Source organism: Lonchura striata, chromosome 9, assembly GCF_050655825.1.
Source record: "Lonchura striata isolate lonStrDom1 chromosome 9, ASM5065582v1, whole genome shotgun sequence".
In the NCBI taxonomy this organism is placed as follows: domain Eukaryota; kingdom Metazoa; phylum Chordata; class Aves; order Passeriformes; family Estrildidae; genus Lonchura; species Lonchura striata.
Genome location: NC_140711.1, coordinates 31,148,433 through 31,174,418, shown reverse-complemented (window position 1 = coordinate 31,174,418; position 25,986 = coordinate 31,148,433). Strand labels below are relative to the sequence as shown.

The 25,986-nt window shown below is 54.8% G+C and overlaps 2 protein-coding genes across 2 annotated transcripts; both read left to right on the top strand.

The window, feature by feature from the left end:
* The first annotated feature begins 8,975 nt into the window (after positions 1-8,975).
* AADAC (arylacetamide deacetylase) lies at positions 8,976-16,660 on the top strand. The gene is made up of 5 exons (XM_021547504.3): positions 8,976-9,389; positions 12,788-13,010; positions 13,214-13,283; positions 13,617-13,788; positions 14,880-16,660. Exons 1-5 carry the CDS (start codon positions 9,252-9,254, stop codon positions 15,486-15,488), a joined length of 1,212 nt encoding a protein of 403 aa, XP_021403179.3. The 5' UTR covers positions 8,976-9,251; the 3' UTR covers positions 15,489-16,660.
* A 1,756-nt stretch (positions 16,661-18,416) lies between these two features.
* Positions 18,417-22,946, top strand: SUCNR1 (succinate receptor 1). Its single transcript, XM_085588098.1, has 2 exons — positions 18,417-19,761; positions 21,086-22,946. Exons 1-2 carry the CDS (start codon positions 19,759-19,761, stop codon positions 22,034-22,036), a joined length of 954 nt encoding a protein of 317 aa, XP_085444224.1. The 5' UTR covers positions 18,417-19,758; the 3' UTR covers positions 22,037-22,946.
* The last annotated feature ends 3,040 nt before the right edge of the window (positions 22,947-25,986 follow it).

The following is a 25,986-nucleotide window of genomic DNA, read 5'->3' as shown; positions in this document are numbered from 1 at the left end:
AGCAGTCAGCAGGGAGTCAAGGAATGCTGGATGTAACACACTTTCACACTTGTTAAGCCATTGCACTGAGCAGTTTAACTCAATGATGCTTCCTCCTCTCTACTTCCTTGGATATCAAATGCTGCCTTGGTTTTTCTTTGTAGTTTCCCGGGAGTTTTTTTGCTGCAGCTCCTTCCTGTGCTCACTGCCACACATGCAGCATTCTGGGAATGCCAGTGGGCATCAGGTGTCCTTTGCATGGGCATCTCCTGGGGCTCTTCCACGCCCCACTGCCCTCTCCTTGCACTCTGGAGGCAAAGCCCAGAATATCCCAGGAAGATTTTCCTTCCTGAGCTGGCGGGAGCAAAGGGAACAAGGGAGCCTTTTCCACCTGCAACAACAGGTTGTGTTTAAATTGTTCATCGGTGTCATTAGGGGGGCTGCGATACATTTCCAGGTGTAGCTTTTGAAATAATTTTATTTCAAGTCTAAGACAAGCCAGAGAACCCGAATAACTGAGTAGCATGTCTGACTCCTGGGCTCATTCCCAGAGACAGTGATTTCCTTGGCTCGGAGAGCTGAGTGGGATCCAGCTCTCATTTCTGACTCCTCAAGCTCCGACAAAGGGAAGTGCTGACCTTGCTGAGGTGTTCCGCAGGTGTGAGGAAGGGTCGGACACCCCGGGCCTGCCTCTCTTGGTCTGTGGGACCAGCTGAGACACTGTCCCTCCCTGCAGGAGCCAGGCTGCTGCAGCTGGGCTGGGGGGCTCTGGCTGGTGGGCTCCGGGACTGGGGAGCTCCGGGACCGGGGAGCTCCGGGAATGGGGAGCTCCGGGAATGGGGAGCTCCGGGACTGGGGAGTTCTGGCTGGGTGAGCTCTGGGACCGGGGAGCTCCGGGACTGGGGAGCTCCGGGACTGGGGAGCTCTGGGACTGGGGAGCTCTGGGACCGGGGAGCTCCGGGACTGGGGAGCTCTGGCTGGGTGAGCTCCGGGACTGGGGAGCTCCGGGACCGGGGAGCTCCGGGACTGGGGAGCTCCGGGACCGGGGCCAGGTCCCCTCCCGGCTGCGGGAGCCACTCCGGGTGGGCATTTCTGCCACGTTTCCCCGGGGCTGGGCGGCCGGTCCGCTCCTGGAGCGTCAGGGCTGGCTTGGGGGCACCTCTGGGACAAGCTGGCTCTGGGAGATAAAGCCAGAATTTGTTTCTAGCCAGAAAGAATGCAGTCCATGGAAAAACCATAAAGTTTCTGGTTGTGGCAGGATTACAGCAGGGCTGACAGTGAAAGTTCCTGCTTGGAGCAGGATTACAGCAGGAATGAAATTTCAGAGGAACTCAGAGTTTCCACTCAAATACAGACATTGATAATTTTATATTTGCCTCTTTGTGGCTTGAAGCCAACCTCCTCCTGAAGTTGATTCTTCTGTTTTGTAGAAGCTAAATCTTCTATAATGCATTTTATAATTTTAAAAATATCCTTTTTGTAGTAAAAGTGTCCCCCCTCCTGGTGTCCTTCTGCCCGGGTGGGTGTGCAGCTCCTGCAGCTGCCTGGGGAGAACTGCACGTTGTGGCCCAGCAAATGCCACAAGGAGGGTGCCAAGGCCACCAGGCTGTCATGGGCTGGGGCAAGAAATGCTGATTGCTGGGATTGTTAAAAAAGAAAGGGCTGTGGATGTTTAATCTGACACCCTTCACATCCTGAGCCTGTTTCTATGAAGTTTTGGTAAACCCTTTTGGCCAGTCCTTGGTAAAATCCCAGCAGAAACCTCAGTCCTGTTAATATTCTAATTGTTTTCCTCGGCTCTGTTGGTTACTGGCAAAGGCTGTGGATTCTCTTGCAGCTTTTAAATGGTTGACATGAGGAAATGATGGGATGCACTTTGCAAAGTGCTTTTGTAAGTGATGGGGCCACAAAGGGAGACTTGCCAGGAGTCTGCAGGCACCAGCAGCCAGGTTTGTCTTTGTCTCTCGGACTGTGCAAAGCCATGAGTCACTTTCCATCCCTGCCTTCACCTCCCCACGGGCAAAACACGGTCTTGGAGCCGACTTAATATTTAGAGAAGTGGTTTGAGAGCTATGTGCTTAGCTTGCACTACTATTATTAAAGACAGAAATGGGTTTTTAAAGGTTTTAGTGAGTTGTAATTGTAGATGGTTTTCACTTCAAATCACCCAGTAGGGGCACTGGGACTTGCTCTGCAAAATGGGGAAACCTGAGCTGCAGCAGTGACGAGCCTCAGGGACATGGATGTCTCATTGCAAATCCACTGCAGTTGTTCCAGAATCACAGCATCGCCCAGGCTGGAAAAGAACTCTAAGATATAAAATACAGCCTTTGGCCAATGCCCACCTCAGCATCAACCAAATACTTTCTGCAATATTTTCTTCTAGTTTTGTACGACTCTGGTGGGTTGAAAGATGGAGGAACTGTACGTGGTCCTGGCTTGAATCCTCATTCTTGGCCCTTTCACAGTGAGATTATTCCAGGAGGATTTCTGCTGGCTGATCTCTGAGCAGCCAGAGGTGACCCACGGTCCCAAATGCTCTGCAGGGTGATGTGAGAAAACACGTTGGTGGTTTCTGGTGTGAGCACGGACGTTCAGCTCTGCTGAGGAGCTGCTCAGCAGCAGCCCGTGTCCCCTGGTGTGCCTGTGCTCCCTGCATGGCCCATCCTGCAGGCAGGATGGCAGGTCTGAGCAGCCAGTGTTCTCTGGGACTGCAGCTCCTCCCAAACTCCCTGGCCCGGATCTCCCCGAGATTCCCAGGGCTCCTCAGCTCCAGCCTGGCCACAGATGCTGGAGAACATTGGTTCAGGATGGCTGGGTCTGGCTGAGAACGGGTGTGAGGAACACGAGCAGGGGGAGAAAATGTGTCCCCAGATGAGAATATTGGGAGTTGAAATTTTCAGTTCTGTGTTTGATTTTAGCCAAATGATTGATCTTGTTACATGCTGGGAGAATGAAAACTAGAATGTTAGTGTGAGGCTGCCTTTAGAAATGCTTTTACTGAGAGCTAGCCTTTCCCTATGGTCTTTGTAGGAGCAAGAGGAAAGCTGCAGGTTTGCCAGTTCTGGCTGCGCTGCACATGAGAGATGCACAGGACACGTGGCTGCTGCTCCAGTTCTGGTGCTTGGGGTGTAACTCTGACTGCAGGGTGGCAGCAGGACACAGCCCCCAGCACAGAGCTGCTGCTGAGCAGCCCCCAGGCAGGGAACAGCCCGAGCTCTCCCACGGTGGCACAATGGCAGTGCTGCTTCTGGGTGCTGACACAGGATGGACTTGCTGCTGGCACAAGGGCATGGGCCCTGTGCTCCTGCAGAGGATCTTGCAGAGATCAGTCAGGTGATTTTACACCCATCTGAGCTGTGTAACGGACCCTGCTGAGCCCCCACTTTTCCTGTGGGAATAGGAACTGTTAAAATCCATCTTCTGGCACTGCTGCAGCTCTGTGCTGCTCAGGGGATGGGTACCTGGGAGCACAGCGGTTTCAGCTTAACCTTTCTCTCACAAATACACTGGCCAAGTATATGCGGCCAAACCTCCTCTTGCATAAAGAAATATCCCTGGGGCCTTTTGTGTTGGTGTTTGCAGCAGCTGGTGAGAATCACTCCTGGTCGTTTCCTTTCCCTCTCCTACTCACAAAAGGAACAAATTAAGAAAGCCAAGATTTTCTGCTTACAAAATGAAAGAAAAAGCTTTGTAGAAACGAGGTCTGGGCAGCAGTTGGGTCTTTGTTTTGTGCAGCAGGAGCTGCTCATGCAAGGGAGAGCCTCTGGCAGGGCCCTGCAGGGAGGTGGGCGTGGGGCAGCTTGGGCAGAAGCAGGGCAAGAGGGATCTGTGGGGGGAAACATGAAATGCACCTGAGGGGTACACTGTGTCCCAAGAGCCCAGGCTTTCCCTGGGACACTGCTCATTCAAGCCATGTGGTTATCTCCCAGCCAGGGGAAGTACCAGCACTGCTGCATGTTTGGTTTATTGAACATTAGATCCAGTGCAGCTGGGTACTTTCTGCTGGTCCTGTTGCTGTGGCTTTATCTGATCATCAGCAATATCAGAGCCTTCCCAGAGCATGGGAATCCCCATACTTTCTTCTCTTTTTTCTGATTTTGGAGAAAGGAGCGGGGGCAGCATGGCTGCTGTGCCCAGCGGGGCTGCAGAGGAGCTGGGCTGGCCCCGCACCCCGGGCTGCCCTGGCAGCACAGCCTTGTCTGCAGTCCCACATCCAGCACTGCCAGCCCAGGGGAGCCCCCAGGCTGCACAGCCCTGCTGCCCGGGGTGTGTGTGGGGCAGGAGCTGCCCTCCCGCAGGTTGGAGCCTTTGCCCTGGGAGCAAACCTGCCCCTGCTGCGCTGAGCCGGACACTGCGGGCACTGCTGGCACTGCAGGCACTGCTGGCACTGCAGGCACTGCAGGCACTGCTGGCACTGCTGGCACTGCTGGCACTGCAGGCACTGCGGGCACTGCTGGCACTGTGGGCACTGCTGGCACTGCGGGCACTGCTGTCACTGCTGGCACTGCTGTCACTGCTGGCACTGCTGGCACTGCTGGCACTGCTGGCACTGCGGGCACTGCAGGCACTGCAGGCACTGCTGGCACTGCTGGCACTGCTGGCACTGCAGGCACTGCAGGCACTGCAGGCACTGCAGGCACTGCTGGCACTGTGGGCACTGCTGGCACTGCTGGCACTGCAGGCACTGCTGGCACTGCTGGCACTACTGGCACTGCAGGCACTGCTGGCACTGTGGGCACTGCTGGCACTGCTGGCACTGCGGGCACTGCAGGCACTGCAGGCACTGCTGGCACTGCTGGCACTGCTGGCACTGCTGCCCCGGAGCAGGGGCTGGAGCTGCTCCCCAGAGCAGATCAGATCAGCTCTGTGTAATCTTATAGACACTGCAGGAACGTCCCGGAGTGTTCATCTGGCAAGATAAACAGCAAAAGTAACTAAATCCTGGCCTTCATCATGCTGCTTCTCACTTGCTGTTGCAACTGCATTTCCGAGCTCTGTTGCTTTAGCATGAGCTTAATCCCCCAGTGCCATGGCAGCTCAGCTGGAGATGCTGTGAACCTCTGGTGTGGATAACATCCCTCCTGTTCCTCACCCTCAGCATGCCTGGTGGCTCTGCAATTCCAAAGTGTCACTAATTTCAGAATCCAGCCTTCAACATGTGCTCCTGCTTGTGCACACATGTGCATTCACAGAGGCAGAGATGTGTCTGAGTAAACAAATCCAACCCCCCTCTTGCTGCAAACATTTCCCAAATGATCTCTTTCCTGTTCGTGGTCTTTCAGGTGGTCATTCCCCTTCCCAAGTGACTGCCTTGGTTTTATCAACTGTTTTTTTAAATTTTCTGCTTTGACTATGTGTAAGATTGCTGCTGATTGCCCCTCAGGTTCCTTCTCTGCCTTATCTGTTCCTCCAGGATGGCAAATCTAACTCCAGCGAGCTGCTGCTGGATCCAGAACTCAGGAACTGTGCTTATTTCTATAAAAATGGGAAGCTGTATGAGAACTAGAACTAGATGGAGATTGAGAAGCTGGCAGTGGGAGGTGTGAACTAGATGAAATCCTTGTAATAAGTTTGGGCTCCTTAAATTACTTTGGACGACAAACTTTAATGTAGAAGAGAAGACCAGAGGCTGGGAGTGTGTGCAGATCCTGATCCGTGTGTGCTCACTGAGGGGCTGCTGTCCTGAGCTGCCTGCAGAGCAGGGGCTGTGCTGGCTCAGAGGGAGATGCTCGTGCACTCCCAGGGAGCAGCTCTGAGCCTGCTGCTTCACTCACAATAGAAGGAGTGAAAAGCAAAAATGTTGCTGCCCTCCTGCCAAACAGTAAAAAGCTGCATGTTTAAAAGCAAGATTTCAGTTTGAAAACATCAAAGCAAAACACTGACTTATTTGAAAAACCCTGTTATCATACCCTGATAATAATGTTCTTTTTAGATAGAGTTGGAAGATGTTTTATTGGCTACTTTAATACCTTCATGAACACAGTGTGTTTCTGGAGCTGCTGCTTTGCCTTGTGTTCGGGAATACTGCATGTGCTATATTTCTGCTTACTAAAGTTTCAGAGAATTGATTTTTTTTCAGTTCAGGGTACGAATGTATTCTCAAGTGAGAATTTGTTTCCATTTATACAACTTACAATTTGGTAATAAGCAATAGATGAAAAAGAACAGTGCCCAAAATCTCTTGTATAAAATTTCTTGGGAATGGCATCCCTTCATTTCACAGAAACAGGCCAGTTTACAGTCCTGTGTTTAGCATTAAAAGTACAGATACTAAAAAAGAAGAATGAAAGCAGAAATAACTGGAGCTTAGTGAAGTGGTAGGAAATCTAGCACTGGCTTCTGAATAGTAACCCAAAAGCTGTCCCCTGCCTCGGGGGGTATTTTCAGCCCCGTGCTGCTCCGGCAGTACTGAGCAGTCAGTGGGTGTCCATCAGAGGCATCAGAGGGCAGAGTTTCTGCTTTTTACTACAAGGTAGCGCCTTCATTGTCGGAAGGCAGACGCGGGCAGCGCTCAGCTGCGCTCTGAACCGCTCCCGCAGCCCCCGGAGCCTGCCCGCCCTGCGGGGCAAGGAGCGCCGGGCGCGGCCGGGGCGGCGGGGCGCTCGGGGCGGAGGGGAGGCAGTCTGCGGGGCTGCACTGCCTCCCGGTGGCTTCTCCCTCCCTTCCCTGAATCGCTTCTCCGGCCGCGAGCCCTTCGCTTCGGGCCGCCGCAGCGCCGAGCCCCGGCGCTTCTGCCTCCCCCACCCGGCACGCCTGGGCCCCTCCTGCTGAAGCTTTTCCGCGCTCCCCGGGGCTGCGGAGTCATTTCCCGCAGCCTTCAACGCCCTGCGTCCATCCCGCAGCCCTGCGGGGGCACTGGCCACCGGGGGCTGGCTGTCCCCGGCCTGGCTCCTCTGTCCCCGGCAGGCACGGGGCTGTGGCTTCCCTGACCCCATCACCATGGGGGTACCCAGAGCAGATGGGGCCCAGGGGCCCTGCCAGCCCTCGGTGCCGTTTTGGGCAGCTGTTGTCACTCCATAGCCCGGAGGAGATGTGGTCCTTCTCAGCTGGGTGTACAAAACCACTGCTGGCATCACGGCCCCAGTGGTGTCTGTGAGACAGCAGGGCCACCCTGGAGCCCAGGGGTGCCACCGCTGCCAGGAGCACCCCTCGGTTCAGCCAGGGCCACAGCAGTGACGTGCCCAGCACACCAGGCAGTGCAGGACACCTGAGTCAGGGCAGGCTTAGATGCACGCTGGGACATAATGCCCACGTTGGGACATAATGCCCACACTGGGACATAATGCCCACGCTGGGACATAATGCCCACGTTGGGACATAATGCCCACATTGGGACATAATGCAAACATTGGGAAATAATGTCCATGCTGGGATCTAATGCCCACGTTGGGAAATAATGCCCACGCTGGGATCTAATGCCCACGTTGGGAAATAATGCCCGCGGGCTGCAGTGGTGGAGTCCCCAGCCCTGCAGAAGCCGTGTGGATGTGGCACTTGGGGACATGGGCTATTGGTGGCCTGAGCAACGCTGAGGGGGTGGCTGGGCCCGATGGTCTTGGGGGATTTTCCAAGCTGAGTGATTGTGTGCCTGACAGACAAAGCAAGGCCTGCCATGCTGTGCGAGTGCAGTATATGGAATTGCAGTGGGGTGGAAGTGGGGGAAGAGGGACTGCTGGTACAAACATATTCATATTCCATTCCACAACTCCCATATTGCAGCTGATGCTGTGCAGTTCTTTTGGGTAAATCAGTTTATGATTTCCTTTATCTGGGAATGCTGTGGTCTCAGGGAGATTGCTGGGGTGGTTCACTGGAGGGCAGGGGAGTGGCTCTGGCACGAGATGAGTGTCGGTCTTTCAAGGTTAAGCACTGTGAGGCAAGGGTGAGCGCGGGGCAGGAGCGGAGCACAGTCTGTCGCTGCACAGCCACGCTTCCACCTGGAGACCAGCACGGAAGGAGAGCAGGAAACCTTCTTGAAGTGCAACAAAATAAAACACCGGTTTTGTGCTTGTTCCAATCTGGCCTCATCTTCTTCTGTGCTGTTTGCCCGTGCTAGAGCTGTCCTGGGAGCTTCTGTTGCTCCTAGGGAGGGACAGGGCAGGAGAGGGCTTTGTGCTGCATTCCCATCACTCAGCTGTACCTTATCTTCCCATGCCACCTGAAATCTGGCTTCTTTACCTGTGTTTTACCTCTCAGCCCCTGACAAAAGGGGCTGTGCAAAAGGGGAGTTGGGTTTGCTGGTCTGTGCCCAGCCCTGTGTGTGCACTGTCACTGCGGGACCCAGGGCTGGGCCACCCTCACCTGTGTCAGAGTGGGCTCGCCTGTCCCCTGCCCAGCACCCGGTGCTCCAGGGCAGGTGGAGTGGCCGTGGAGCTGTGTTCTCTCTTGGCTTTGTTGGAGCGGGGTCAAGGACATTGGGCTTCCACTGGCTGTCGTGCTGCAGAAGGACTGAGGGGAGAGAGCACAGATGGATTTTTAAAATACTTGAATAGTACTCAGAGATGCTGAGAAATTAAATGTCTGAAAGTTTGACTAAGGGCCAGTCTTCATCTGTGTTTGGGCAGGTGACACATGGTTCAGCTGTCAGCCTTCTGTGCTGTTTCCTGCCCTGCTCCCCCAAAGGATGCTCCACCCCACAGGCTGCTCGGCCCGGGGGCGCGAGGCTGTGCTGTTTGCTGCTGGCAGAACTCTAGCCAAGGCAATCTCCTCCGTTTTCAACTGAAAAGATAAAGCCGCTGGGTCCCAGGCTCTGCCTGAGTTTGTGCTCGCAGAGCGGCAGCTCGGCGCCCCGGGCACCCGACACGGCTGCGGGCACCGGTGTCACCGCGCGGCCCCGCCGCCTCCGCTCCCGTCCCCGCGCCTGTCCCGGGGCTCGGTGCGGGGCTCGGTGCAGGGCTCGGAGCGGGGCTCGGTGCGGGGCTCGGTGCGGGGCTCGGTGCGGGGCTCGGAGCGGGGCTCGGTGCAGGGCTCGGTGCGGGGCTCGGTGCGGGGCTCGGTGCGGGGCTCGGTGCGGGGCTGGCAGCGGGGCTGGCAGCGGGGCTCGGTGCGGGACTGGCCGGCTCGGCTGCTCCCGGCGGCCGCACGCCCTGCTGTGGAAGAGTGTTATTTTGGAATCTGCACAGTGGAGTAACCTCTGTCCCGGATGATACGACAAGAAATCACCCCCTGGCCAGGACCCAAGCAAAACACGGGATTAACTTTGCCCTGTGCTGGCTTGCTGGGACGTGGGTAGAGCTGCTCCCAGCAGCGCCAGAGCGGAGCCTGCAAGGATGGGAGCCAGGCTGCTCTGCCTGTGCCTCCTCACAGCCCTCCTCGGCTACTACATCTACAGCCCGCTCCCCGAGGACCTGGCCCAGCCCTGGACAGTGATGCTCACCTCGGCTTCCCTGAGGGCCCTGGGACACCTGGTGAGGTGGTGGGGGCTGGCAGGGCAGGGCAGGGCAGGGGGGTTCTCGGGGACGCAGCAGTGCATGTGTGCCATGCTGCTGCGTTACACGGGCACGGTGTTACACCGACCCAAGGGCAGGGGCCGCTGAGATGAAGCACTGAGCTGACTGTGGCTAAGATACAAAGAAATGGAGGAAAGATTTGATCTTGCAGCCTTGAGAAAGGGCCGTTCAGAGTAAGGAATGAGATGTGGGGTGTGACTGTGGATCGACACGCTTCTCTTGCTTTACAGAGCTGTGCAGCTGCAGCCCTGCTTCTTGACTCACTCCTGACTCCATGTGCCCAGCTCCCCGGCAGCGCTGCGTGTCCGGGGAGGGCAGACACAGTAGCTCTCACATTCTGCTGATTTTTGTGGTTTTGTGGAAATCCACTGACAAAATAGGCCTGAAAACCACACACAGCAACATCTCTGTGTGAGACAGCCCTTGCTGGCAGGGGGTACCTTTTTAGGGCTGCCCAGCCTGCAGGAGAAGGGAGGATGAGCAGTTTTTTGGGGTGTGTCAGGGACTCCTGTTTTATTTCGGGGGTTGAGGTGGTGGAAGATGGGAGTGGTGAGAAAGAAAGGAACTATGGCCAGCAGTGTTGGTACGCTGCCTTGCTGCTTGCCCTCCTAAATCCCCTGCTGGATGGAGCCTGCACGGAGGGCAGGCACGGGCAGGCAGGCCCAGTGCCAGCTGCCCAGGCACGCCCGGTGCCTGCTCGGTGCCTGCTTAGTCCCACTGTCACGTCAGCAGGGCACTGCTGGCCGCAGGAGCATCCTCTTTGTGCCAGCATAGTGTGTTTTCCCTGGAAGGTGGTGCTGCTGTCCTGCCTGCCTGGGAACAGCAGGGCTGTGGGCAGGCATTTTCTAACTGGGCTCTCATTTCCTGTGAAACCCAAGGGATGGGCACAGCCACAGCCTCCCTGGAGCTGCACTAGTGCAAATTAGAGTTAGGTGGTTCTAAATTATCCTAAGTATATCCTGAATGCACGTGCAGTTCCAGGGCAGTGACTCAAGGTCACTTGGGGCAGGGCTGTGCTTCAGAGGGGACCCTGCTGTAGTCTCTCTGACTCCCTGATGCTGGTTTGAGCAAAGGGGACAAAGTGCCCCCCTCGAGCCTTCCTGAGCAGTAGAATCTTCTCCGAGCTCCCAAAGGGAGCACCACGACACGGCACATCTCCATCCCCTTTGCTGTGGAGGGTCCTGGGGAGCCCCCAGCTTGGCAGCCCTGCTGGGTGTGCTCAGAGCTCTTGGTGCCCCCTCTTTGCAGCAGGGAGGCTGGGAACGTTTCCCTTGGCTGCCGATGTTTGTGTCCTGTGTCCATGTGCTGCCAAGCTAGGATACAGCCTGACAGCAAACCTGCCACTTGCTGCAGTGCTTGAGCCCAAAATCCCCCAGGTATTCCAGGAAGTGCTCTGTGCCCTCGGTCTGAAACGCCTGAAGAAGGTACAAAACACAAAGGGATGTTTCTGGTGTGTGACATCCCCCCAGGGCTCACTCCCTCCTCAGCCCAGCTCTGTGGAAGCGCTGAGCCAAGACTCGGGCCCCTCTCCCAGCTCGGGCTGATGGGGAGCGTCCCCCGGGGTGCCTCATCTGGCTGCTGCCCCTCTGGAAACCCGACCTGCTGGAAGCCCTGTGGGCACTGCCCCTGCCCTGGCCAGGCACAGCCAGGCTCCCTTCTCCCTCCACAGGCTTTGGGTCTGTCCTGGCTGTAGGGACTGGGGAAAACGCTTTCCAAAGCACATGGATCCCAGCCCCCAGAGTGGCTGGTTTTCCTGTTCACCCGATAATCTCACACTGGGACAATGAGGGATTTTCAGATGAGGGCACCATTTCCTTTTATTGATAATGGCCTGGAAACCGCAGGCAGCAGGCCAGTGGTTTCTCACAATGTAAATTGTCTACTTGTGGAAAACAACTCTGAGAGCACTGGAAACCCTCAGTGCTGGGGCTCAGGGAATTCCTCCCACTGCGGGGCTTTCACAAGCTCATTGGAGTCACAGCAGGACTCACTTTGGCTGAGATGTTTGTTTTTTCAAGATGTTAATCCTTGGGGGAAAACCAACAACTGAGGAATATTTATGTAAACTCTGTCAATGTGGTGGCTAACAGCAATTCTGGCATGTGTATGTGTGTTTGTTTGTTTTCATGGAGCTGATGGCAAGGACCTGTGCTTCCCTCTGCAGTGTGCCAGGGCCTGCCCACTCATCTCCATCCCAATTCCAGCACACTGGGATTGGCAGGGCTCCTCCTGGCATCACCCGCTCCAAGCCTTCAGAGAGAGGTGATTCAAAGCTGTGGTGACAATCCCTGTCAAAGACTGCCAGCAAGGGCTGAGCTGCGTGCTATTCTAGCTCCTGAAAAAGAAGGTTATATCATGAAATCTCAGACTGGTTTGGGTTGGAAAAGATCTTAAATTTCATCTCGTTCAACCCTCCTGCCAAGGTCAGGGACACTTTCCACTAGACCAGGTTGCTCAAAACCTGGCTCTATGTAGATGATGATTAAACAGTTGATTTAAATACAATTTGAAGGGGAAAAAAAAATACCCCAAGCAGGGTCAGACTGTGACTTCCACTATCACAGTCTGAAGGCTGGAGGTTACATCTATCACCAGATTACCAGTCATGCTCTGGGGGTTTCACATTCTCCCTGTGGACAATAAAGCATCTGTTGGAAGCCAAACTCCAAACAGGTTCTGCACCAGGCTGGGCTAATTTCAATTCAAACCTGCTCTGAATTTCATCAGACAGCATGTAAGAGCTTGGCTTTATTTCCTGTTGTTCCAATTGTGATGTGATGAGGCTGGGGAGGGAAGAGGGCCACGTCCCATTGCCGGGGGTGGTGGTGGAGGAGCTGAGGTGCTGGTGCTCCAGCAGCACAGGAACTGTGGGTGGCTCTGGGTGGCTCTCTGCCTTTGGTCCTCAGCTGTCCCCACGCCACGCTGGTGCCAGCAGTGCAGGCACTGTGGGTGGCTCTGGGTGGCTCTCTGCCTTTGGTCCCCAGCTGTCCCCATGCCACGCTGGTGCCAGCAGCAGGCCAGGCCTGTGGGTGGCCCTCTGTGTCACAAAGCCCGTGTGATGCTGGTGGTCGCCGTGCCGGGCACTGGGCTGCAGGGGTGCCCCTCGTGAACGCCGAGCGCTGAGCGTGGCACGGAGCAGCGGCCCCGGCTCTGGGCTGGGCTCTGGCCCTGCTGGGCAGCGTCAGCCCGTGCCACCAGCGCTCCTTGCGCTGCCAAGCTCCGGGGGAGGCACTCTGCTCTGGCCTGCTGTACTGGCTTCCACGCACACCTGTAGGGAGCATCAAATGGCTCCAAGGGATGCTAATCCGAGAATAAATAGGCTGCACTTGAACAGTTTCCCCTCGTCCTGGCTGTAGGCGGAGGCGGCTGAGCTGCTGGGGCTGATGAACTACATGGAGGGCTTGAGGCTGTTCACGGCTCTCGAGCTCGTCGCTCCCACATCCGACGAGAACGTCACCGTGGCAGACACGGAGCTCGGCGGCGTCCCCGTCCGCCTGTTCGTGCCCCGGAGGGCGCCCGGCGGGCTCAGGAGGGCCGTGGTCTACTTCCACGGCGGCGGCTGGTGCGTGGGAGACGCGGGTGAGCTCTGCCCTGCCCCGTGCCAAAGACACAACACCCTGTCCAGCGCTGCCCCGCGCTCGGTGGGAGCTGCCACAGGGAGGGGCGGGGGGCTGGGGTCTCGCCAGCTCAGAGCAGGGGGAAGTCGGCTCAAAGTGCTGCCCAGAGGAGCAGGCAGCCGTGGGTGAGGGTCCCTTCTCACAGGCACCGGGCTCTCATTCCAGGCATGCGCGGCTATGATCTCATGTCACGGCGGATTTCGAACGAGATAAATGCTGTCGTGGTGTCAGTCAAGTAAGAGATATTCTCCTTCCAGATGGGATGAGGGTTTGGAGTAAATGAATCTGTTTCAATTAGCCTGATTTTTCAATGTTTCTGTATTTGGTCACATGCTTTCCTGCTGACTTAAACACATTTGGAACAGAGGCTGCCAGGGTGACAGTGGAGAGCTGTGGCTGGTGGCTATTTGGTCTTTACAAAGATGGGTGGGTAATAAAGTGGATCCTCTGGGGCAGACAGTTCCCACTTCTCTGGGCATGGAAATAAACATCCCCCAGCTGTGAGATGTGAGCAAGTCCTTCTCTTTATTAACAGCAGGTACTAACACACTTCTCTTGCCTCCACCAGCTACAGGCTGGCCCCTCCACACCGCTTCCCTGCCCAGTTTGAAGACGCGTACTCGGTGACCAAGTTCTTCCTGCAGAGCCAGGTCCTGTCCCAGTACGGGGTGGACCCTGCGCGGGTCTGCGTGGCCGGGGACAGCGCCGGGGGCAACCTGGCAGCGGCCGTGGCACAGCAGGTACCGCACCAGCGGTTTGCGAGCTCACAGTCGCTGTTTGTGTGGTTTCACGGCCGCTAAGAAAAGCTCAGCGTGCAGCACACACTGCTCTCGTGGCTTGTCAGGATGTCACAGCCTGCGGGATCCTCGCGGAGCTTCTGGGGACCAGGCAAGCGGCTGTGCCTGAGCCACTGGATGGCATCGCAGGAGCTCCAGTGACATCCAGACATCTGCCACTAAAAAAGGCTCTCCGCCCTCTAGTCGGGGCTTACAGCACTCTAAACTTAAGCTCGTGTTGACTGGTTTAGGTATGATGTTTGAAAAGGGAATTTTAACTGCGTGACTCATAAAGATGCAAATAGCAGGGAAAACAAGCGAACAAAAAGAACCCTCACTAAACGTTGCAGTGTGTGATCATACAATTTGGTGCCTTTTGCACTTCTCCTTCAGCTTTGTCAAATAAAGTCAGCACGATGATGTTGCTCTCTTGAGAAGCTGTTTGGGCTGTAATGAAACACTAGGAATGGTGGTGAATTTGCTGCAGATGCTAAAGGCAGAAGATGAGGGAGAAAATGGAAAAATTACTAGTGAAGAGAGGAAAAGGTTGACATATAAGAAATGTCAATGTTTAATTCATCACATTTTATTTGTTACATCTCCAAAATGCACAGAATTGCAATTGGTTGAATTGTAACATCTCACAGTTAAAAACCAAACGCATGAACATGCTCTGAATTGTGTGAAATGATAAAGACACACAGAAAACTGAAAGTTTTGTGATATAAGAATAGAAATTTTCTGTAGCTATAGAAAATCTTCTGTCAGCACTTCATAAAGCATCAAAATTTCAGAAAGAGGATTTCCCAAAAATCACTATCCTTCAATATAAGAAATAGAATGAAATTATATTTGATGTTTGAGAATTTTTATTACAGCGTGCTGTTTCAGATAACCTACCTGTACATTCAGAAATTCTTTATGCTGGTTTTATTGATAATCTTATTTTGCTTATGTTGCAAAATGCGTGTCTTAATTCCTACCTCAGATGAACCGTCAGTGTGGGAGAATCTACACCTTTACTGATTCTTTGCTACGGTTTGTTTTTTCTCCAGCTGGTGGAGGACCCTGAAGTGAAAACCAAGCTCAGAGCTCAACTTCTGATCTACCCAGCCCTGCAGGTGCTGGACCTGGACCTGCCGTCCTACCGAGACAACGCCGAGAAGCCGATGCTGCCGCGGTCGCTGGTGGTCCGGTTCTGGAGCGAGTATTTCGCGTCGGACCCCGCGCTCAGGGAGGCCATGGCCTCCAACAGGCACGTCCCGGCCGAGGCCGCCCAGCTGCTGCCGCTGGTGAACTGGAGCCGCTGGCTGCCCGCCGAGATGCGCGGGGCCCACGCGTACGCCAGCCCGGCGGTGGGCGGCGCGGAGCTGGCCCGGCGGTACCCGGGGCTGCTGGACCCGCGCGCGTCGCCGCTGCTGGCGGGCGAGGCGCGGCTGCGCCGCCTGCCTCGCACCTTGGTCCTCACGTGCGAGCACGACGTGCTCCGCGACGACGGCGCCATGTACGCGGGCCGGCTGCGCCAGGCCGGCGTGCCCGTCACGCACCTGCACGCCAAGGACGCCTTCCACGGCGCCGTCACCTTCCTGGCGGGGCCGCTGGAGCTGGCCGTGGCCCACCGGCTGCTCGACGCCTGCGTGGGCTGGCTGAGGGAGAACCTGTGAGCGGGAAGGGCTCTCCTCACCTGCGCCAGGTGTGGCCGCAGCCGTGCCGCCTTTCGGCCTCATTGCCGTCCCCCTTGCAATTCCCCCGTGCGGTGCTGGGGCTGGAGCGGGAAATCAGTGTGATCCTAACCCCCGTGTTCCCCCAGTGCTCTCATCTGAACCTCAGACCCCCAGACTGCCAGGACTGCCCTGGGGTTCCTCGTCTGGCCCTGCAGCCTCCACGATTTGGTGTCTTGTGCCTGCTGCTCTTCTTCCCTCTATCACGCTTTCAGTCTGCGGCGGGTGCCGAAGGGCCAGGTCGCTGTGGGCACACGGGACGTGCCCGGTGGCTGCTTTCTTCCCATCTCCCTTGGCTCCGTGGGATGTGGCAGCGGGGCCCTGCTGCTGCCAGGGCTGATGGGGTGAAGGGAAGCACCGGGGGGCTCGGGGCAGCTGCAGGGACCTGCCCATAGCAGGCTGGGCTGGAGCTGCTGTTCCTGCCCAGCACAGCTTGAGGAAAGCACTTGGAAACCCAGTGGGATGGCTAAAAAATTGTGAAACTGCTTTGGGCTTTGCTTGTTTGTTTGTCTTGGGAGTTTTGTTAATTTGAGGGTTTTTGTTGTGTTGGATTTTTTTTTTTTTTTAAATACGTACCTTACTCCTACTTCCTTTCTTTAATCCTTGCACTAGCAGGAAATAGTGAATCAAACCAGCACTGAATATTCACTGGGAAAAGGAAGCTGTGAAGATCCCAGGCTTACGATAACACTACTGTTAAGTCATGTACAAGGTGTTCTAATTGTCCTTGAAATTTTTTTATCAGATTTCACATATGATTTCTTAAAAGTAGAATTAGCTTAGTAGCTTTATGGGGCTGGAAAAGAAACATAGTTCAGCTGGCTGTGTGGAACAAATAACCTCTGTGTAAATGTTGGGTGTGTTAAATATAAACCCTAAAAGTTTTGACTGAAGCATGAATACAGGGGTTGGCTGTTGGTTTAAGTAAATCAGCCAGTGGGCAGGTACTTAATGTATCCTGCTTTTCTTTTGCATAAAAGGTACTGAATCTTCAATAATTCTGGGTTATTCTTCCTGGGTGTGGGCGGCCTGTTCAGATGGAATGTGTACGGGATGATTGCCGTTTTCCATCTTTATGAAGTTGAATCTAAAGATTAAACTTGTTTTTGATTCCAGTGCAGTGTGCTTTGTCACTCGGTGTCCCATGCGTGGGGAAGCAGTGGCAGCTGTGCTGTAGCCAAAGGGTGGCTGCTGCAGAGCCCCGGGTTCCAGCCCTGCTCTCACTCCTGCTGGGGATGGGTGCTGCTGGGCTGGGCTGTCAGGAGGGAAGCAGCACTGGCTGAGTGGGTCTCTCCTTGCACCTCTGCACACCTCTGGATGCACATCTGTGCTCGTGTGCTCAATCCCAGAGTGTCTGGAGTCATTCCTCAGGTCTCCCTGCAGCACTGCCAGCACAGCCCAGCATCACCCACAGACTGGGCTCCTGTCTGCTGCCAGAGACAGCTCCACTGCTGTTTGATTCCTCCCACATTTGGAATGAATTAACAGCCTCTTAGTGGTCCTGAGGAAGTTGGGTGTTGGGGCTTTGCTCAGCAATGCCTTTGGTTGGATTTTCTATACAGTTTCAGGGTCACATCCACAAGAATGTTCCCTGGGGTGGCATTTCTGGGTTGTAAGTGCTAATGGAATGAGCCCAGCTGAGGTTTCCAGGAAGACAACCTTGCTTAAGAGGCTGCTCAGGGAGGATGGCTGTGTTTTTGATTTGGAGGGGACGTGCCCATCTCACATCCCTCAGCAGGTTGCCCTGCTGTGACCCAGAGTGGCTTTGGTTGTTCTCCTGCCCTGCAGCACTGGGATGCTGCTGCTAGAGCAGCACTGGGCTGAAGTGTTGGCTCAGCTGGCTCTGCTTCCCTTCAGGGCTGCTGGAGGTGCCTGTGCCAGCCCAGCTGGGGCAAACCTGGGCCATCCTCCCTGTTCACACTGTCACCAATATTGGTCTTCCTCCATCGTGGCTCAGGCATCAGCTGTGTCAGGGACACTGAATGCCTGCCTGTAAGGCAGAAGAAAAATTTATGTTCCAAGAAGCAATGCCAGACAAATATTGCCAAGATTTCCTTGTGTGTTTTTATAGGATGCTCTTGGAACCAGAAGTAAATGGCTTTTAAGCACCAGCACCTAAATATGGACTCATGATTGATTGGGCTGTATGTTTTTGTTTAGGTTCCTGAAATAGACTTTTGGGATTGGAAACGCTTGGTGAGGCACAAAATGAGACAGTGAAAGCTGCACTATTGATGTTGCTGGCAGGAGAGGCTGGAGCTGCAGCAATCAACCCATTTATCCACACCAGAAAACAGGACAAACCACCACGGGGGAAGTTTAGTGCATCTTCAAAAATCTTCCCTTGAAGGAAGGATGGGATTTGTGGTTGACAGTCAAGGACAAAGCTCAGCCTCACCGTGGTGGGGCTCAGAACCCCATTTGGAGCCAGCTCTGGGTGCAGAGATCAAACCCTCCAAGGATGCCCAAGCACAGGGAGACAGATTTATCACAGAGTCTCCTACCACAGGGTGCAGAAGGAGGTGCACGCAGAGAGTGGGGTTCATGCTTGCAGGTGAGTCAAGGAGGAAATGAAGCATCCTTGAAGCATCCCCACCAATGTGGTCTTCCCCATCACCCATTTCTTAAGAATCCTTAACTTTTTGTTGAAGTACTAGACAAGTTAAAAAAACCAAAAAAATCCCCATCAGACCACCACCAAAACCCCAAAGCCCAGAACCGGGCAGTGCTCTTGGGTTTCTGGTATTTTTGGCAGTGTGGGCTGATTGTTCCTGGTGTGCTCAGCTGGGCCTTCGTTCCCGAGAAGGGCTCGGGGAGGGCCCCGGCGCTGCCATCAGCGGCCACCCCGAGCTCTGGGGCTCCCTTCTGCTTGCTCAGGCCGGCCTGGGCTGGAGCCCGGGCTGGGTTTGCCCAGCAGAGGCCAGCAGGACTCCGGCCTGCCGTGCCAGGAGCACCAGGAGCTGCGGGCACGGCCGTGGCAGCCAGCCTGGAGTGCCAGGCACCAAACACTGCAGCAGCCACAGAGCCTGCTGCTGAGACCCAGCTCAGGGGTTGGGTATGCCCAGGGCTGCAGACCCAGCTCAGGGGTTGGGTATGCCCAGGACTGCAGACCCAGCTCAGGGGTTTGGCATGCACAGGGCTGCAGACCCAGCTCAGGGGTTTTCTATGCCCAGGGGTGCAGACCCAGCTCAGGGGTTGGGTATGCACAGGGCTGCAGACCCAGCTCAGGGGTTGGGTATGCCCAGGGCTGCAGACCCAGTTCAGGGGTTTGGCATGCACAGGGCTGCAGAAAGGCAGTGCGATTACAGGTGCCAGCATGTGTGACTGGGGCAGCCTCAGAATAACTTAGGGTTAGAAAACTGCTTAGGAGTACAACCAACTGAAGCAATAGTCACAGAGCTGTAAAGGAGGGACTGATCTAAGCCTACCAAAATGACATTAAGGAGCATTTCTTGCTCCCTCACCAGTTTTCTGAGGAGTTACTGCTGCAGGAAGGAAGAAATGCTCCATTTGTTCGGCCCTATTTAATCCTTCAGTGCAACAGCAGTTCCCTGAATGAACAAGACATTTAAAAGCTGGTAAATGAGAAGCCAATGTCAGTTATTAGCCATGGGGGAAATTTAAAATCAGCTTCTGCAATGTCTTAATATGATCTGATTTATTGGCCTTGTCCACAGAGAAAAGCTACAATAGCTTTTTATATATATAAATAGAGTTAATATTTGCTAACTGTGAAGTCCATCACAATAAAGGGGAGGAAGGGGGAAGGTAGAGAAGCTGTGGCTGCCCCATACCCGAGGATGTTCAAGGGCAGGTTGAACGTAGCTTGAAGCAGCCTGGTCTAGTGGAAGTGTCCCTGCCCATGGCAGAGGGGTGGAACTGGTCACTGCGGGGTTTGGTCACTCCACATTAGCAGCATTATTGTATTTTATCTCTGCCAGTAGTTGATGCAGCAGTGCTGAGTGAAGCAGCGGCCGTGCAGCGGCGATGCGCTGCTGCGTGCGGAGCGAGTGCTGCCCTTCCTGCGGCCCCCGCTGCCCCTCAGGCCAGGGCTGCCCTCCCCTTGGTGGAGGGGAAGGGGTGCTGGCACCTGGGGCTCAGCCAGCAGCTCCCGCCTCGGCCTCGTTAATCATTGAACGTTAATGACTGAACGCTGCGCACGCGGCGAGCGCGGGGCTCTGCGGACCTGCGGCGAGGCAGCACCGGCCCGGCCATGGTAAGGGCTCCGGGACACTCTTCTGTTCCACCACCTCTGAGTGGGCTTCTAGCTGCTTCACCCTCTTACCTTAAAAGTCATCTGTCAGCCTTTTCCTAACAACTCGCTAAATTAATGCAGCTCTCCATACAAACTTTCAATTACCATCGCTATTTAAGGTGCTGATGTCTGTGATGTGCTTTCTAGATTTAGAATCTCACTAAGGTGTTGGGTTTCTCCTCAAGAAATGATCAGACAGGGCTCAGCAGGTGCAGCAGGTGAAGTCTGAGCAGAGCAAGCACTCTCTGTAGCATTTCTGTCTCCTGGGGGACACAGAGTAAGTGTAGAGGCTCGATGGAAATGACTTTATGGAGTTTTTGTTCTGCCTTATGATTCCCTTTGAAATGAAATACAGCTGATCTCTGCTTTGAGGGCAGAGACCTGAGAACAAGTTCTTGACACCAAAACACCTTTGGAAATGCTTAACCTTAGCTTGAGTTCAGTTTTAATCTATATCCCAGTTTCTGGCATTTGGCTTTCCCTGCTTTCCAATTGTTTGCTGACACTTTATCCAAGGCTCTCACCGAAAGCTGTCTGTGTCCTGTGGCAGGGGCAGGTGGCTTTGCTGAGGAGGGAGAGGAGTAAAGATCCTGCTCTATTTCCTTCCCTGTAGCTGAAAGCATTTCTTTAACCAGCCTTTAGAAAGAAAGCAAGCTCATGTGTGGTGCAGCTTTGAAGAAAGCCTTGGCAGAATGCACAGGAGATGTGCTCCATCCTCTGTGCAATTCTGGTACCCAGTTTCCAGCACAGCACACAAAGTGCTCAATTAAGGGCTGGGTTCGTTTAACAAACACATCTCTCCTGGCTCCCCAGGCAGCTCCGAGCGGTGCTGATGCATTCATCCCTCACCAGCCTTGTCAGCAAACCTCTGCCTCGGCGACGAGGGAGAACCCACGGGGCCCGTGCTGGGTGACGGGGCAGATGACTCCACGAGGCTCTGACAGGGCACCACGGGCTGGTTTCACTTTCCTGGCCCCTGGCACTGCCCTGGCTGTGGCCAAGCTGGCACGCAGTGACTGATGCCTTCATCCAGGTGATGCTCCCACTTCGAGTTCCTCACACAGGTCTTCGCTCGGGCGACTTTTCATCTTCTTCTGTAACTGATCAGTGTCTGCAAGTACCAATCCCTTGTGTGAGAGATATTTGAGGTCACATATCTACTTACCCTGTAGGCTGGAAGGAAATAGCAGGCTGCATTCACTGATTACAGCAATGATATAACAATAACTGCGCAATGATCTTTTACTTGGGTTAGGTGTTTATTTTTTTTCTTTTGATTTTCCAGGCTGCGAACGAGACCAGTGACTGTTTTCTGATGAGCAGAGTACTGGAAAAGTATTATCTCCCCACCATGTACAGCCTTGAGTTCATTTTAGGTGCCATTGGAAACACCGTTGTGGTATTTGGCTATATTTTCTGCTTGAAAAAATGGAAAAGTGGCAACATCTACCTGTTCAATTTATCCATATCAGATTTGCTACTTCTGTGCACTCTGCCAATACTGGTGAACAGCTACTCCAACGATCAGTGGGCAAAGGAGAGCATCCTGTGCCACAGCAACAGATTCCTGCTGCACGCCAACCTGTACAGCAGCATCCTCTTCCTCACCGCTATCAGCGCTGACCGGTACATGCTCATGAAGCACCCCTTCAGGGACCACCTCCTGCAGAAGAGGAGAACAGCTGTCACGGTGTCCCTGGCCATATGGATTGGGGTGATCCTGGAGCAGCTGCCGCTGTTGCATTTCCTGGAGGCTCTAACACCTGCCAATACCGACGAGTGTCTTGATTACGCGAGCTCGGGAGACCCCGGGAAAAGCCTCGCATACAGCATGTTCCTGACGGTCTTTGGTTTCCTCATTCCTCTCCTGACCATGTGCTGCTTCTACGTGAAGATGGTTCATTTTCTGAAAAGCAGGAGCGAGCAGGTCCGCTCTGCCCTGACCCTGGAGAAGCCCCTGACCCTGGTGATCCTCACCGTGGTCATCTTCTCCCTGCTCTTCACCCCCTACCACGTCATGCGCAACGTCCGCATCGCGTCCCGGATCCCGGCCTTGAACGTCCCTGAGTGCGCGCAGGGAATCATCAGCACCGTTTACATCATCACGAGACCCTTTGCCTTTCTAAATAGTGCCATCAATCCTGTTTTTTATTTCCTGATGGGGGACCACTTCAGAGAGATGCTGATGGCCAGAACAAGACAGCTCCTGGGCAGGCTAACAACCACTGGGAAGTGAATGAGTAAGCAGACCCCTTGTAGTGGGAGAGGTCTGGGAGGAAACTCTCTTAGGGAGACCATTCAGCAATGTGCCATTTTTTTAGATAACTTTATTTATGCAATAGAATAGGTATGAGCTGATTGTGTTCCTCTAAATGCACCTGTTACCTTACTGTACAGGAGACTCCTGCTGAGCTGCCTCCAGCAAACCAGGAGGGATGTTCTGCTCGCTCCCAGCAGGACCCTGCCCTCAGTGGATACCCCACAGCCCATTAATGCTGCCATCTGAAGGCCACCAGATCAGCTCTCTGAGGGCAAGCACGCAGCTCTCAGACAGCTGCTTTGTGAGCCATAACGTGGGCCTGGCCTGGGCTGGGGCAAAACGTGCCTTCATGTGTCACCAGGACAGCCAGGCACTCACACTGCCACTTAGCAGGGTATGGAGATACCTATCTTCAATATAACTGTCCATAAGCGCCCGTGGAATCTATAGCCTGAAGCAGAATTTAGACCTCAGGGTTCACACTTCATTAGCAGTTCTACTAATGAACCAGGAGCTAATGAGAGCCAGTCCCTGGCTGCTCCCTGCAGGATCGATCAGCAGCACACGTTACTCTCCGAAGGACTGCCCCCACTCCAAAGAGACAGGGGAAAGATCGATGGAGCACTGAGCTCCCGTGAGCTCGGGCTGCCCAGGGCTGCTGGGGGAGCGTGGGCAGGCTGTGGGCAGCCCCCTCCCCTGCCCGCAGACCTGCAGGCACGCAGGGCCCCCGCCCCAGGGACCCCCTGCTCCCCAGCACCGGCACGGCTCGGGTCTCACCCAGCCCAGCCTGGGCTCTGCTCTCTGATGTGGCAGTCACCTGCAATGTGCTTTGCTGTGCTGGGGGCACCAGCCCCTGGAGAATAAACTGCTTAAAAAACTGGGAAAAGTCTCCTCTGTGTTGTTTTACTTTATTTGCTGATCTCCGGAGTGCCCATGAGACCTCAGCATCTGCCTCGGTCCATGTCTCATGGGCCTGTGCCCTGTCAGAGTCATCAAAGCAGGGTCTGGTCCCCAGCCCCACACAGCAGCAGCACTTCTGTGCCTGCCAGGGAGGTGACCCTGTGCCCTTTGCAGAAACGTGGAAGAAACTCGCTTTGGGGTTTTTTTGGCACAGAAACAGCCATGCAGAAGCTCAAGGTGCTTGGTCAATTTAGATTTCCTCCTTGAGGCTGGGTCTGCTGGAAGAGGAGGCACTGCCAGCCTAACAGCCTCCAGGTCTCACTGCCCTGGTCTTGCCTGGGTCCAGTCCTGCCCAACGAGCCCAGTCCAAGCCCCAAGGCAGGGCTGGAGCCACGGGCACGCTGGGTGCCTTCTCCAGAGAGGTGTCTGTACAGCATGTGGCACCCCATGCCCCTGTGTCGATGGCCAGGAGCTGGTTTCTCTTTGTAAACAGTGTGTAGTGACAGTTTTTATGGATTAATATGACTGAGCCACCAAGGGTTCTGTCTGAGTGCACACGGGCATGGCACTTTCCCACGGGTGCCCACGGCCCCAGGTGTTGCTCCTGCTGTCAGTACATCCCACAGATCCATCGCCAGACAGGAGCCAAGGCAGAGCAGTGCCGAGGGACCCCAGTGCTGAGCAGAGCTGAACGTTCCCTCCCTGCTGTCCTCACACCAGTGCAGGTCTCAGCACCCGCCTGGCTCCCCGTGAGCTGTGCTGCTCACCGCAGGCTCTGCTCGGCTGGGGAGCTCCAGGCAGAGCCCAGGCACCTCAGAGGGACTCAGGGACCTGCGGGGCTCTGCTCCTTCCCCCTGCTGACAGCCCTGCCTGTACCTCTGCTTTAGCAGCAATCCCTAGTCTCCATGGCTTCCATTTCCCTAAACTAATGAGCGAAGCCTCTGATCATTACACAATTTACCCTGATGCTGCTGGTTTTGCAATTTAATGTGGGATAGAAAAGAGAATGTAAGCCACTACGTTCAAGCTTCACATACTTGTTCCTCTCCGCTTAATTCTTCTACTCCTGAGTAGCACATGGAGAAATTGAATTACTAAAGCTCCAAAGCACACCTGAGCTGGGCTAGGCAGGGCTAAGGTGGGTTCAGGTGTGGCTGCAGGTGATGGGCAGCGGTGCAGGTCCCCCCAGGCAGAGCCACACTTGGCTGCAGGCATTGGCACCAGCACAGCTGGACACGGGCTTTGGTTCTCATTCAGACAGGGTGTTTTTGGTTTCATTTTATTTTGTCTTCCCTCATTTTGGGTGTGGACTGAAAATGCCTCCAGAACAGGAATTCAGCTGTGAGTCATCCTGAAAACAGTCCAAGTATGTTTTAGTGGCGGTAAGTGACCTAAAAATAACTGTTCCTGGGAAGAGTGGGGAGGGCAGGGCGAGGGGCTGGGGGCTGCCCTGGCTCTCCCAGCCCTGCAGCCACTTCCAGGCAAACACAGGGCCAGGACACTGGGCTGTGTTCAGGCTGCTCCTCAGGTGTGAGCTGCAGGAGCCTGTCTTTGGAGGGAATTCACAACCAGCTCCACACCCACGAGAAATCACATGGATCTATTTCTTATTCATTCCAAACCCAACCAAACCTCAGGTCCTCTGCAGCTTGGAATGTGTAAAATGTCCCGCAATGTTTCTCCTGACATTTAGAGGGTATTTGCCAGGTTTGCCTTTGTTCCCATCACGTTTTGCCCCAGCAGTGCCCAGGCAGTGCTGCTCAGGGGTCAGCAGCGCCCTGTGCCCCAGCAGCTGCTGCTCTGCATGGCTTTAGGAGCCACTGACAAGAACATGCCCCCAGAAGGGCAGGACTCCCACTCAGGCTGTGGGATCCCGTGCAGGGCTGTGTGAGGGGTGCTGCCTGGCTGCCCTGGGCACCGGGAAGGAGCTGACACCTCCGTGAGGATTCCAGCAGCAGAGGTGTCCTGACCATGCCACTGCCACACTGGCAGCTCAGAGTTTCACTGCTCATGTTGACAGTAACGAAGATACCAGTTCAGCTGACTTCTGGTTTCAATTTGGTTTTCACTTTCTAAAAATACGTAAGCTAAAAATAATCTTCCTGGAGCCCAGGAGGAGCTTCACCCTGTGGGCAGTCTGTCCTTTGGCTGGTGAGGCGAGGCCACCTCTGCAGCCCCCCGAGGCCTCTGGGGAGCCCCCAGGTGTGCAGGCACACTGATGGAAACACTCTGAGCTTTACTGTTTGCCAGAGCAGCTTTTGGGTCAGCAGCACGAGGCTCTGCCCCGAGCGCCCGGACACAGGGCAGAGCACTGCAGGGATCTGATGTCGGAGCAAGGTGCCTGCAAGACTCACTTTCATTTTCCTTTCAGCTTTCTGTGTCTTATTGAGATTTTGACCCACATAACTGAAGTGGAACTTTTAACTGCTGCTTTGTTCATTCTTGCACTCTTGCCTCACTTCCTGACACGGCCACATAAGAGTGGCAGGATGGAAGGTCTCACAAATAACAGTGCAGATGAAGTAATTAAATTATTTGGTAAATAAAGCAAACCAGCAGTTTGCCTGCTGCCTTTTGAAATAAATCCTGTGCTCTCAGCTGCTCCAAGGCTTGGTCTTAGGAATTCTTTTTCCTTCCCAGAGGCCTGCTCTGTTTGGTGGCTGCTGTTCAGGGGCAGACATAGCCCACTTGCTGTTGGCCCAATTCTTTCTTTCTGCTGGGAAAGGTGGGGCCTGAGCGTGGCACAGCCCAGCTGCCCAAACGCCCTGGGGGAAACAGGGAGCTGTAAGCCTCCCAGCCGGTGATGCAGTGCTGGGCACGGGCTGGGGGTGTCCTCTGCCCAGGTGAGGGGCTGGAGCAGGGGCAGCGCTGACGAACCAGGAGAGGCAATGGATCCCACCTGCCCCGGGAGCTCCATCAGACAGGATGTGGGGCCCAAAGGGTTAAACAGGAGCCCTGGTGCTGCTTCCCTGCCTGCACAAGGATCCTGTGCTCTGTGCTGTGCTGCTTGTCCACAGGTGCACAAG